The sequence below is a fragment of the Podarcis tiliguerta genome, assembly GCF_965153285.1.
Source record: "Podarcis tiliguerta genome assembly, chromosome: 6".
In the NCBI taxonomy this organism is placed as follows: Eukaryota; Metazoa; Chordata; class Lepidosauria; order Squamata; family Lacertidae; genus Podarcis; species Podarcis tiliguerta.
In genome coordinates, this window is record NC_139539.1 from 31,166,734 (window position 1) to 31,181,102 (window position 14,369).

Genomic DNA, 14,369 nt, shown 5'->3' on the forward strand with positions numbered 1-14,369 from the left:
GGACAGCTGTCGAAACCCATGGATACTGAGGGGTTCAATTATCCAGGTGACTCAGCCTCTAACTCCAATACGCTCCCTGTCACATTATGTTGGCAAACATAAAGGGGCTAAATATTAAGGAAGCTATTCAACTAAGCTTTTACTCAGCGCAGAGCCACTGAAATTAATGAACATGACTAGCCCAGAGCTAGTCATTGCAACAGGTTTGCTCTTTTTAATTTAACATGTTTATTAAAGTTTTGTAATAGTACAAAGAGAACGTTCAAGTAACTAATCAATGTCTCTGCTACGAGTAAAACCAAGTTGGACACAACCTGTTTTACCCAGCCTACAACCTGTTTTCCAGTGACAGCATGCTACTGGTGCTGCACAAGATGATGCAAATTAAATGGGATGCGTAATGCTGTGGAGCTGCTTTTGTGGCGAAAACATGAATGCAACTCTCAAATGTGATCAGGAGAGTTTGGTGCTTTAGCTATTTTATATTGTTTTGATTTATCTTTTGTATATTTCTTTTGTACTACTATGTCATTCACTGCTTTGGGGGATTTTGAGCCAAAAAGTGGTATGTAAACAACCCATAACTCCACATCTTTTGGTACCAGGCCAAGACTCCTCGGGATTTTATTGTAAAATGTTTTCTCTTGCTACTTGAAGAGTTTTGTTAGTTCCTTATTGTAATGGTTATCTTACTGCTGCAGCAGGGGAAGGGGGATTTCAATAGCTCATAATTGGTATATAATCACTGTTATAAGGATGCTTCCATCTTCACTTTAAGTCAGACCACTGGTCCATCTAGCTCAGTATTATCCACACAGATGTTTTGTTGCATAGAATGTTTATATCTTACTTCTGCAAGTCACCTTTAAAGCTTTGTAGTATTGGGAGAAGGAGAGGGAGAGGAGAAGAAAAACTAATAACAACTCTTTCCGTTTATATTTTGCATTCTGATGTAACTTTCCACCTTTATTCCTTTATAGGAATTACTCCAAAATAGTGCCCTTGAAGAAAAATCATTACATCATTTTACAGTCACAGAATTCCTACCTGGAGACTAATTTGCACAAAAAGCAAGCAAAGTGTAACAAAGGAATTAATAATCTTCCACTGTGGAATTGTGCTCCTTTTTTTTGCACAATAGGAGCTTGGAACAGCAAACAAAAATTGGTTTTGATAGTTTCAAATTAATTATTGAGAAGCAAGGACAGTATTGCTCTTTCTATAGCTATACCTCATGAAACATCACAACTATTAAGTGTTTGCAAAAAAGCTTGAAGTTTGTCAGGTACAACAAAACAACTGCTTAAGCTATGAACTTTGCACTGGAAAGGGTAGGGGTGAAAACAAAAGCTCAATGACATACAGGCACGCCATGAGACATTAATGTATTGGGATTCATAATTGTAACCAGCTGGTGTAAAAGGTCTGGCTGAGATTCAAATAGCTCAGGAGCCAACTTCTTCATTACATCTTCCAGTTGCTCAGCTGCATATCCTGGGGCTCCATACCATGTTTTAGGCTCCCCCCTGCAAACATAAAAAAGCAGATAAACTACAATAATCAACCATTTGCAGGTTTTAGGATCATAATTATGTCCTATAAGTGGGGAGACAATTTAGGTATGCAGAGATACAAATACCTAGATATTAATGTTAAAAGGAAAGGAAACATTATAATTTAGTCTGGTGCACAAACATATCTATATGTTCCATTCCCTATAAACTCACCAGTGCAGATAGTTGATGGAATAGCTCCAGTGATCCTCAATATGCCAGCAAAATGAAGAAAAGCACATCCCTACATATAGCCAAGGCAACTTCATTCCACATATATCTGCAGTGATGTGAGCAAGTACAGACTGTTCCATCACAGGCATATTGTTCAAATTCCATCCACTATCAAGATACTCCTGAAAGCAAAGCAAATGGGAGAGTCCACAGGTTTAACACAAACCACATTTAAAAAGCAGTTTTCTATTTGAGGAGGACATTTTTCTAATTTGATAACTTTAAAAAATGCCATAGAATATTGCATGGGTACTTTACCACCCGAAGTCTAGCTATTGCTTTAACATTAGCTTTTCCAGTAAAATAAATTTATATTCCTATTAAGTTCTTATTGCACTTGTATCCTAATACATGTATTACAGATCACCTGGGCTGCTTGGAAGTAGGATGTCTTAGCATTGCTGAGGTATAATTCTCAGCTGTAAAATAAAATAAAAATAATGGTTCCATACTGCAGTTAATACTGTTGCTTCATTTCCATTAGCATCCAGGAATGCCCAGCCGTATGCTGAAGGGCCAAATGAAGATGGGTACATGTGGATGTCCACACACAACTGTAATTTTACAGAACTTATGAAGAGAAGGGGATGCAAGAAGGGTTCATCGAGGAGCAGGGAAATTGTGGTTCTCTGGACTCCAACTCCCATAATCCCAGTCCACTAGCCATACTGACTGAGGCTGATGGGAATCCGATAACATCAGGAGAGCCACAGGTTTTCCCACCCTGGATTACTCCTTCCTCCCACATTTCCTTGATGTGCTGAACATCAGAACAGTAAAATAACTCTCAGTGCAGATGGCATGGATTTCCCCCTGCCTCTTCTAACTCACATGAGCTGCAGAAATCAGAAAGCAACAAGAGATCCTGCTGCTTTCCACCACAGCCCAGTGCAAATGAGAGCGAGATCTTCCCTTCTCAGCCTTGAAAAGCAGCAGGACCTCTCACTGATTTCAAGAAACAAACAAATAATATTATTATTTATACCCTGCCCATCTGACTGGGTTTCCCCAGTCACGCTGGGTGGCTCCCAACAGAATATTAAAAACACGATAAAACATTAAACATTAAAAGCTTCTATAAACAGGGCTGCCTTCAGATGTCTTCTAAAAGTCAGATAGTTGTTTATTTCCTTGACATCTGATGGGAGGGTGTTCCACTAACTCCAGTGCCATATGAATCAGAGAACGGAGGGGGATTTCATAGTGTCTTTGAATCATTTGCAAAAGGTATTTCACTGTTTTGCAAACCTCCCCAGCTTTATGCCACACAAAGTCCTCTTCCTTCAAATTGGAGTCTAAGGGCAGGGGGTCGGGTGGAATTATGACAGTAATTCTATTCCAGTGCAACAAGGAAGGGTGGGTGGGAAACCTGGGCTAGAAATGTAATGAAGGTAGGTATGGGACTGTAGGACAAAGGTGATGTACACCAGCCAGGGCTACAATGGTCTTCTGATTCCCTCCCCTTGCAATAGTTGGAATTTATGTGCTCCAAAAAGGAATGTGAGACAAACAAGACAAAGCCAAAACAACAATTATTTGATGGCCAAGTCATCTGGATGATTTGTTAAAAAAATAGTATGTGAACAAAAGATTGTGATTTTGGACTAAATAGCTAGTTTAAAAGCTTCCATGGTTGAAATAAGCATAGAAACTCTGAGCAGCTAAGTAATTGGCTTCAAATTATTCCCATCTGGGATATTTTTGGCTTATTTTACCACATTGGAAAGGAAGTGCTTGATCTGGGGGAGTATATTGTTGTTCCAGAATCTCATTCACGTCTAAAGTGATAGCAAAGTGCTTTCCTCCCTCCTCTTGGAGAATCAGCAAGATGGCCGTTTTGGAACTGAAAAATACCATAACAACCACCTAATTCACAAGCAGAGAAACCGCCAAAAGGCTGAGGCCAGTCCGAGTTGCTCATTTCTTACTTTGAATCCATGAAATTTTATATATGTTTCTAAACAGCCAAATATAAGTTAATAATCAAATCTTACCTCTTCTTCTGGTTTTAATTTGATTTTCCCACCTCTCACAGGAAACCCACTGCCAAACTCCTTTGAAGCAATATCAGCACCATATTCCACTGTAACATCCTCTTCAATTGTGCTAACAAGACGCCAAAACTCTTTCTCAACCAATTCTGTAGGAACCATCTGAACAAGAGGCAGGTAAAAGTTACTCACTAACAAAAAATAAAACAGCAGCATGTTATAAATATAAAGGGCCGAAACGGAATTGTGAGGTGGTGAGGGTTAAGTGTTACTATCCCTAACACAGAATGCCATCCCCTATCAAAAAACAGGGGGAATGTAGCAGGTATGCTGCAAATACAAGTAGGAGAGGCCACAATGAAACCAGACAGACAAAGAGAGCTGGAAAGGAACTAGAAGTGCACCTTAGTGGTGAAAACCATTAAAATGAAGGAAAATACCACTTTCATTCTTTCCCTGGACCAGTTGAAGTGCCACATAGAAAGAAACTTGGGGGTCCTTGCATGAATAGAGACATGCCAATGAGAAAGATGAGATGGACCAGTGGATGATTCAGGCATCTCAGGTTAATAGTTAAAATATTTTAGGTTGGGGAAATCCTATTCCTAGGGTCATAGATTTAACAGTCTCTAATGGGCATCAATAAGAATTACCGTATTTTTCGCCCTATAAGACGCACTTTTTCCCCTCCAAAAATGAAGGGGAAATCTGGGTGCGTCTTATGGGGCGAATGCAGGCATCGCGGACCTCTCCGCTAGCAGCGGGAACGCTCCCGCTGCTGGCGGAGAGGTGCCTGCATGCCGAAGCCTGCGCGCGCTGAGCTCAGCGCGCCCAGGCTTCGCGGACCTCTCCGCTAGCAGCGGGAACGCTCCCTCTGCTGGCGGAGAGGTGCCTGCATGCCGAAGCCTGCGCGCGCTGAGCTCAGCGCGCCCAGGCTTCGCGGACCTCTCCGCTAGCAGCGGGAGCGCTCCCGCTGCTGGCGGAGACGTGCCTGCATGCCGAAGCCTGCGCGCGCTGAGCTCAGCGCGCCCAGGCTTCGCGGACCTCTCCGCTAGCAGCGGGAACGCTCCCGCTGCTGGCGGAGAGGTGCCTGCATGCCGAAGCCTGCGCGCGCTGAGCTCAGCGCGCCCAGGCTTCGCGGACCTCTCCGCTAGCAGCGGGAGCGCTCCCGCTGCTGGCGGAGACGTGCCTGCATGCCGAAGCCTGCGCGCGCTGAGCTCAGCGCGCCCAGGCTTCGCGGACCTCTCCGCTAGCAGCGGGAGCCAGCACTGGGCTCCCACGGCTTGCAGAGAGCTGCCTGTTTGGGGGCTGGGGTCGGGGGAAGCTCGGGCTTCCCCAACCCCGCGCCTGGGGGGGAAATAATTTTTTTCCTTTATTTCCCCCCCAAAAAACTAGGTGCGTCTTATGGGACGGTGCGTCCTATAGGGCGAAAAATACGGTATACATGAAATGACCAGTGATACTTGCATGCAACATTTTGCAGGGGTCAGTACTTGCTTTCTGTTACTACAAACACATGCAGTTTTAGGGAGTCAGTAAAAAATTTTTATTATTTACACTGGTACTGTTAGAAGATATTGTACTCCACAACTCAGTGTTAAACCCTTTTAACTAACACATTAAATCAGAATAAATGCTAGAGGAAACATTAGAAAAGGTGACAAGATAAGTTTGTCAGGTAGTAACTAATACCAAAGGACTTAGCTGATGGGCGGTATGGAAGTGTCATGGCAAATAAATAAGTACCAAGCAGGATATAAATCCTTTCTTGGGCCGTCAAGTTGTTAAAGTAGCCACCTGTTCATTAAAATGCAAGTTACACCGAATTCCTTTAAAATGCCAGGATAGCAGTGGGAGAGGGAGGCAAGAATCTTTCAACACCTTAACTCCTTCCCCACACTGGTTCTGCCCAGAGTGTCAATTCTGAATCTTCAACTTTATCATGTAAAAAAACCAAATGGGAAACAGCTGCCATTCTGTCTTATAATCGCATTGCCACCCACTTTATAAGGATGAGATAGAAACACTACTGGCAGCGTTTTGTTTCCCACTCCAAATTCATAACTAAATTCTCCATTTTTGTTTTCTAGATACCAACACAAGAGTTTCCCCTGAATGCAAATTTTAATAAACCCAATAATGAAACCCAAGTTAACAGACTCATTAGAAGTGTGAACATACATGCACTGGCATATTGAAATAATCTGACTTGAAGGCATCTGCCATTTCTCCAAATGTGCGAAGTGTGTAGTCTCGTGCTGCCTGTTCAAAACCAAATGCTTCTTGTGGTTTATTACACTCCTGTGTAATTAAAATACAGCACTGAATTAACAAAGAGAAAACATACCATACATAAAGCAAGTATTTTTTAAAACAAACAACAAAATGGGCTTCATCCAAGATGGACTAGCACGGATCCATTTTTACAGGTTGACAAAAGGAATTGCAGGTTACACTACACGGATAAACAAGGAGTAGAGAAATGTAGATGGTGCTCTTCAAAAGCTCCACCACCTTTTTCTCAAAATGAGTACAAAGCATTGGGGAGAATGCTCATTGGCAGTTTGGGGGACAGAGGGCTGACAGTGGGAGCTTCCCATCAATCCTGGGTCACAGGGTTCAATCACTCACATCTAATTATCTAAACCAAAGGTCCCTGTGAGGCATGTATTAAAAACTGACCATAACTGGATGGAGTGCAACATGGTGGCAGTGTACATTTACCATAGTGGTAATACAAATCACCTGAGTAAGAGAAGATGTCAAGCATGCACATGTTCTGTACCCTTCTGACAATATAAAAGAGTATGGCCAGGGTGTGTGTGGAGAGAATGAGGCTGGACCGGGACACAGAGCAACTGACATTAAAAATTAATTAGTAGAAGGCCACTCTTAACATCCCAGACCCATAAATCAACCTTGGAGAGGGAACTGCCTAAAAGGTAAGTGGGAAAGCTACTGATAAGAGTGAAATTAACTCCATAAATACAGGACAGTATTGGAAGGGGTTTTGTAACAAGACCCAGGCAGACACACACTATACTAGTATGTGCGGGTGCCCTATGATGAGAAGAATCTTAAATTGTCTCCAGGAGGAACAATGGAGCCACCAGAACCCTTTGTTGAATGATAAGAAGGGTCTGGGGCTCTAGGAGTATGCTGAATCTAAATTAACTCTTATACTGAATGAGTAATTGCACCATGGGGTTTGGTAGGATGAAGGTGTACAACAGTGGATTGTCTCCAAAGTAGCCTTAAGTTGCAGTCCCATCAGAAGAAGGATTACTACTTGGATAACTACTTGTGCAACAGAACCCCCCCCCACACCTCCATACACCCTGTACAGCAGATCTGGGAAAGGAGCAGGGCACTTGTGCAGATTAAGTACCTCTGGAAACCCTTCTGTTGGTGGGACATATTACTTGGATACCACTCAGTGAACTCCAAGGTAGAAGAGAAGTCAAAGATTTTTGCTTAATGTATATTAGTCTACTTGGGTGCTGGCCTTTTATATTTGTGAGCCCTGGGGGGGGGGGGATATTTCACCCATATTTTATTATTACCTGAGCTAGGCATTGGGGGCATCTCCAGTCCCCCTTGGGAACATCATGAAGAGGTGGTATTAAGCAAAAGGTATGGTAACTGTCATCACAGCCATCACATAGGAGCAGACGATCCTCATCATTACCACTGCCGCACAAGAGGCAAACATACAAATCCACCTGTAAAAAAAAATTGCCAAAGTGAGGGATGGGGGATTGGTCCCATCATTACCTTGCTTACTTCTATGCATGGTTCTTGGTAAGAAAACACTTGACAGATAGATATGATGTAGGCATGTCATGTGTATGCAGAAACACATTTCATTTCTTTATTCTTACAAACATCTCAAGCTAGAAGCACTGTGATCCAAACGCCCTTTGAAATGGTGAAGATTCATGAACTGAATGTTTGAGAAGAAGTATAACCTACTAGCAGCACTCCACAGAAAGCTCCAAAACAGGGCATTCTGGGGGAGCAGTTGTGTTGCCCCAAGACTTCACTGCTGTGACTTGATGGCACTGGGCCCAAGCCTGATAGCTGTGCCAACTCCAGACTGGTGCAACCTTCGGTCCTGGGCAGCTTGGGTGGCAGAGGTACAGAAGCATCCTGCCACTTCATTAAACCCTACTGCTGCCAGGCCAGGTTTGGATTGCACCATTAATGCCCCAATTGTTTGGAGTGCGTTATCTATGAATAGATGGATGAAAAAAAAGAGTAAAGAAAACCTGGTGTGCTACCATCAAAAACACCCTTATTTTCTAATAGTTATCCCACCCTTCCATCAAGGAGCATAATGGGATGCATGAGCCACCTCATTTTATCATCTCAGCTGTGGCTGCTATAAAGAAATATGCAGTCAGTCTGTCTCCTAGAAGAGAAAAAGGATCCAGTAACAGTTCCAAAGCTTCCTGCATCTCAGCTTTTCAGAAAAAGCAGCTTTCCCATTGCACAGCAAGATGAAGCACATGACACAGATATCAGATGGAATTTGCCATATGTCTACTGGACAGCTGAATGCCAAAATTGAGATCTCATTCTAAATGAATGAGGTAATTGTAGAACCTCATTTGGATCAACTTTTTGCAAAAACATGTTACAGTTAACACATCATATTTTTTCTATATTAACCAAGAATCAAAAGTATTGCATCACTGTATTTCACAATACAACATACCAAGAAATCCTTTTTCTACTGACTACTAAGTTCAAACTACAAGCCCATAATTTTCTACAATCAGCATTAAAGGGGGCGGGGGAGAAGAGTACTCACTGCATTAAAGCTTTTCTTAGAACGTCCCTTTGGTTTTTCTCTTTCTGTTTCCCAGATGGGTTGCTTTTTTTCAACAGTTTCCCGTTTCACAAGGCCTTGAGACTCTTTATCTGATTCAGGAAAATATATTTAGAAAATATTACTCAAAAGTGTTTGAGACAAAATAGAAATGCTTTTAGAAGAGTTTAAATAGGGCTGTCACCCACTTAAAGAATCCTTAAGTGATTAAATTGTGTGAATATTTATTAATTTATTAAATCTGCAAGTCAGGTAAAAACAAAGAGAAAGGGAATAGGTTCTTCTAAGATGGTGCCTACCACCTACTTACAATTTGTTAATTTACTTATTTTTTACAGAAGTTACATTTTAAAAAACCAACAGTCTCAGCAATGTATTTTCTCTTGTTAAAGGTCAGCAAGTTCATAAATTTCAAAGCTTTATTTTAAAATAAAAGGTTTTGCTTCAAAGCCACCACAATTTTGGCAAATACTACATCCAAATGAATATTGGTCAAGCTATAACTTGGATGTTAAAAAGCAAATGCCTACTATTTTATTCCCCCCCACCCCCACCCCACTGATACACTTACCACTTTCAGGCTCAAGCTTTGGAGGTGTGGTTCCCATTCTACGTCTCAAATTGTGAGTTTTGGTTTCTGTAGCTTCCTCCAAATCAGTTTTAATATTAGTAGCCTAGAGGGGAGGGGAATTAAGCTTAATCTTTATTTATTCTTCCTTTTTGTTCAGTACAGAATCACCTGTCATGAGCTTATAATATGCAACAGTAGACCGCTCCTGGAATAGTTATTTGGATGTGTTCAAATGTATAGTCTGCCCCATAACTTATTGATGACAATAGTAAGATTATGCAAAGCTGAAAAGGAAGGAGTGCTTCTGACTCCTTCCTCAACTGCTGGCATTTGAATTTCTCTTATGGAAGCACAGTAACGACAATGCTGAGGCATGTTTGCCTGAAGTATCCAACACCTACAATTAATATTTTACTGATAAACTAGAAGAATGAAGTCCCATTCATAGACATTTTGTTCCCTACTAAAAGTAGGTAAGAGTTTCATGTACAGATATTGCTCCTGCACAGCTGTAGGTGGATGCCTAAGTCAAAGTCAAGGCAATTCACACAATCCAGGCTAAAGCTGCATCCCAGACTATTCAGAAAGTTTAGATTCAGCTGCTTTAAAACAGATGTGCTAGTATATGATTAAAATTACAAAAAAAAAACACCACCAATTCAGACAATTGATAAGTCACCTTGGTGGTTCTCCAGAGAACTGTAAAGCTTCAGGGATGCTACACTTAGTTTAAGACACCCAAATGGAAATTTTTCCTAAACTAGATTCTAGTAGGAATTCAAAAGAATGTTATGTTGCTTAAGGCCTTCGGTTTTCAAGGGCAACCAAAATTGTGCGTGACTCATGATTTCTGGATCGTCAGCATTTCTCAGCCTCAGTTTACTCAAAAGTGGAAATTATGACATATATTCTACAGAGCTGTTGTATAGATGACTACAAGAGATTCTAAACCCCAATGTGTATAAGAAATGTTGTATGAATATAAACTGCATTACTTAAGATGTCAACAGCTTCAGACAATATGAGGAAATGCTAGTGAAATCTAGACCCTGGTTTCAAATCCTTGTTAAATGGGAACCCTGGTTATCCAGTTGCTGTTAGTGCTAACACAAGACTTCACTGTGGTTAAGGCTGAAAGATTTGTGGGAACAAGGAAAGGCAGTGTGATCCTACAACCCACTCATAATCTCTCAAAGAGTATGTCTTCATCAGTCCATAAATAAAACTGTAAGTGCTCCTCAGAACCATAGGCAGTGATGATGTGGAAATATTGGAACTGCTGTTTAATTTCTGGCAAGGAAAATAACTACTTATAAAGTATTTCTGTGGCTTTGAATTATGGCATTTTAGAAATCAATACATGAAAAGTCAATCCTACCTCTGCTCTCATGCGTTTTGCTCGACGAGCAGGTGGACAAGTTTCAGACAGCTGAACAGACTGTCTTTGAGGAATATCATGTGGTTTATATTCCTTGTCCTTTGTGCCACTGGTAATATCTGGCTTCTGAAGACACTAAAAAAACAAGCAAAAGTGATTTTTTCCTTTCTCTGTTTTCTAACAAATATTTCACACTTTTTTTAAAAACACACACCAATGCAAGGTATTTTTAGTAGCTAAAATAAAAAACCATACACGATTATATTCACTACAGATGAATTAAAATGACCAATCTGTACTTTCTAAAATGGTTTAATAATGGCAAATTTATTTGAAAATAAATATGTTACAAGTTTTGTGTTCTATACGGCATTCCAACAGTAACTGCAGAAGTAAATCTGGATCCAACAATCTGGCAGTTTTGCAGTGGTGGCAACTAATGACAGTGGATAGAAGAAAAGTAGATTGCGATCATTTACATCCAAGGTACTCTGCATGGGACCTGCAATAGAATTCTTGACAATTTCACCATTCCTGTGGATTGCTATTGATAATAACATTTGAGTTTTCTGGGCAGTGGGAAGAAAATACCAAATCTGCTATGAATATACTGAAGTATTGCATGTTTTTCTCACCCTTCCTTCCTAGAGAGAAGGATAGTGTACATTTATTCCCTACCATGCACATTTTATTGTCACAACAAGGCTGTAAGATAAGGTTAGGAATAGAGTGATGACTGGCCCAAGGTCTCCCAAGGAGTGTCATGAAAGAGAATCTGAAATTGGGTCAGTCCTGGTACAACATTCTAATTGCAGCCCTCCAACCACTGGCTCTCAGGTAGGCACAAATCATTAAATGTTTTGCTGAAGAAGCAAAGAACACAAGTAGTTACCAAGCATAAATGTTTTACTGCTAGGAAAAAAAGAGAACAATATTTATATTTATTTCACTAAAGTTATACACTGCTTGATGTAGAAAATACACTTTTTCTCCATGCCCACTTTAAAAAATAAATCAATCTTGACTGCTATTCTAATGGAGGGGAAGATTAAGTCAACATACATGTACCTGCACCTTCCCCCAGCAGGATTAGCAGCAGATTTGCAGCAGGGGGATATTAAACAGAGAGTGTTGCTTTTCCCAGTATTAAAAAAAAGAAAAAAAGAAATGCACATCTGTTTTGACACCAAGGTGCCATAGTCATAAAAAGCTGAACCTGAATTCTTTGTAGATTTAACAGAGACACAGTGAGAAACAGTTCTCAACCTTTTGATCATTCCTCTTCTGCCAGCCGTGCATTGAAATATGTTTCCTAGCAAATCTACAACTGAACTTACAAATCTACAATTGAACTGAAGTGTTGTCTGATCAAAATGTGGTACATAGGTAAATACCACATGGTGGTAGCACAGGGATGCCCAGACAAGGAAAAAGCTAAAATGGCCTGGATGCATCTGAAAGTTCTCTCTCTGCTTGACCATGTACACCATGCCTTTTAAATAACCATAATTTTAATCATTCACCAAACTACTTATATAAACCTCTACATGCACAAAATGGCGTTTAACTTTTTCCCCACACAGCTTTCAAGAATCCAAAAGTTACAGAAGCACCAATAAAACAAAATTCCATAGAAGGTTGTCAATTCTCATCACAGTGCTAATTGTTCTCCTGAGGAACATTTAGACTTCAAACAAAAAGCTATGAAGATACAAGTAATAGACAGGGGAGAAGAATAATCATAGCTGCTAAAGAATCATTTTGCATCCAACAACAGCACTTGCTTGAAGGGTAGAAGCTTTACATATGAAAAAATAAAATTTTAAGTAAATAATTGCAAAGGTATATACAACAACAAATACCACAATACTCCATAATATCACAAATATATAGCTGCTTAAAAATGAATGCAAGATATTAATAAGAGGCAACTAATTTTTTATACAGCATTTGCCTCCAGATCTCCCTCTCTATATTATACACTAACACACAATCACGGAATACAGGAAATACTGTCTGAGTTAGGCAATGAACACTCCACACTAAATTAAAATACAGTGAATAGGCCTGAGTCAATGGATCAAGGATAAACCAAGTTAATGTAACATGCTTTTATAGAAACATTATTGAAAACACAGATTCACACAATTCCTTGATGCACTTCACAGAATATAGAACTATTTTGCACAGGTGGATATAGAGGAAGCACCTAAAACAGTTTAGAAGAGAAAAGGGAAAGGACCATCATTTAAAAAAAATGTTGAACATACCTTTTCCAGAACTGCATCATCCACTAAACACATCAGTTTGGAACAAATGTCTGGCGCCTATTGCAAGAGAGAGCTTGGAGAGTTACAATTTAAAGAAGTGTGACCCTGTGAAGTGGGGTCACAAGTAGCTATTTGAAAGTTATTTCCTTCTAAGTGGTCCTTTTCTGAAAAGCTGCAAGTTTTCATTTCAGGAATATAAAGACACCTATACCAGGACTAGATTTTCAGTAAGTACATGGGCATTAAGAGAGCCCTGTTTTAAGATGGAACAAAAAGATCCTCTTCTATAAGTTCCTATTACAATAACTATAAAAACCTGAATACACAAGGCCAAAGTAGCAGATCTTCATAAGATGCTACCATGACTATATAGCCTTTAGAGCAAAACACAGACTGCAATGATTTACTGGCTTCTACTGGACAAACAATAGGAATGTATTAACAAAGTTAATGACAGAAACACTAAAAATGCTTTTCTGATACAAAAATCTAGTATTTTTACTTCAAAGGTTTTGCCCTTGCATTATTAGCATTTTTACAAATAACCAAAACATTCAGAACTTTGAAAAAACACACATATAGATATACTTCATTGAGAAAATATGAGTTTTATTTTTACAACCTACAATATACCATTATGGTTATTTAGTAGAAACAAAGGAATCTACTTTCTATGAGTTAATTAAACCCTTTTAGCTCACCAGCAGCTATGTTTCAGTTGGCCTATTACAGTCCCTCCAGAATGAGGTGGTTCTATGCATATTGTGCAAACACAGCCACTGTAAGTAAGCTTATGACACAGAGACCATTAAGTTTAAAGTGCCTGTCATATTGCAGAATGGGATAAAATTAGAAACAACAGCTTTCTGCATGATCCTTGAATATGAAGAGATCCCGGTTATTACAGACACAGCTAGAGTTTGACGGCTATTTTGATTACTACCATACATCCATAGCTTTTACTGTGTAGGCTAACTTAGTGAATGAGCACCACAGTGCCACATAGACCTACAGATAGGTTAGTAAATGTCTTAAAAGACAAATTCTAAAAAACAATACTATGGATATTTAGAATGACCTCTAATGTGCTATCAAACAGCACAACTACTATGAAGAATAAACAAAGACTAATTCAAAGTATTCTATGCTCAAGATGGGAGGTAATGCAAGCACAGCCTTTTAATTGTGATAAAGAAACCTTGCACTAAAATGTGCAGCTTTCTTTGCAACTTCAGACTTCAGTTTAAAGCCTATCCACCTTCTGAATTTATATCAAACCAAATAATTTCAACTTATTTTTCTTTTTTTTTTAAGGAGAAAGAAAACAAGATCAGTGTAAAAGAAAGGAAGGAAGGGTATAGAGGAGTCTGTACACACAAGGATACAACTTCTCTCAAATTCCAAAATAAAAATGCCTTTTAGCAGACCAAACTAGTTTTAAAGCTAGTGTTACATATATAATTTGGATCTCTCCTTTTGCTCAAAATACTTCAATTATTTAGAAATTACCAGAAGTGATCTGTAAATCTTTAAAACTCCTG

The 14,369-nt window shown here is 39.7% G+C and overlaps 1 protein-coding gene across 2 annotated transcripts in view; it reads right to left on the reverse strand.

The window, feature by feature from the left end:
* The window catches only part of KDM5B (lysine demethylase 5B), a 49,029-nt gene that overhangs the window by 18,840 nt on the left and 15,820 nt on the right, over nucleotides 1-14,369 (reverse strand). Inside the window, exons 5-13 of one of the 2 annotated variants that reach the window (XM_083444120.1) lie at nucleotides 12,829-12,885; nucleotides 10,559-10,693; nucleotides 9,181-9,283; nucleotides 8,592-8,701; nucleotides 7,342-7,500; nucleotides 5,960-6,079; nucleotides 3,782-3,940; nucleotides 1,728-1,909; nucleotides 1,364-1,526 (exon numbers count right to left, since the gene is read on the reverse strand). In XM_083444120.1, the coding sequence (XP_083300246.1) occupies nucleotides 1,364-1,526; nucleotides 1,728-1,909; nucleotides 3,782-3,940; nucleotides 5,960-6,079; nucleotides 7,342-7,500; nucleotides 8,592-8,701; nucleotides 9,181-9,283; nucleotides 10,559-10,693; nucleotides 12,829-12,885 (1,188 nt within the window). The remainder of the gene's footprint in view (nucleotides 1-1,363; nucleotides 1,527-1,727; nucleotides 1,910-3,781; nucleotides 3,941-5,959; nucleotides 6,080-7,341; nucleotides 7,501-8,591; nucleotides 8,702-9,180; nucleotides 9,284-10,558; nucleotides 10,694-12,828; nucleotides 12,886-14,369) is intronic. The other variant, XM_083444121.1, reaches the window with a different exon arrangement.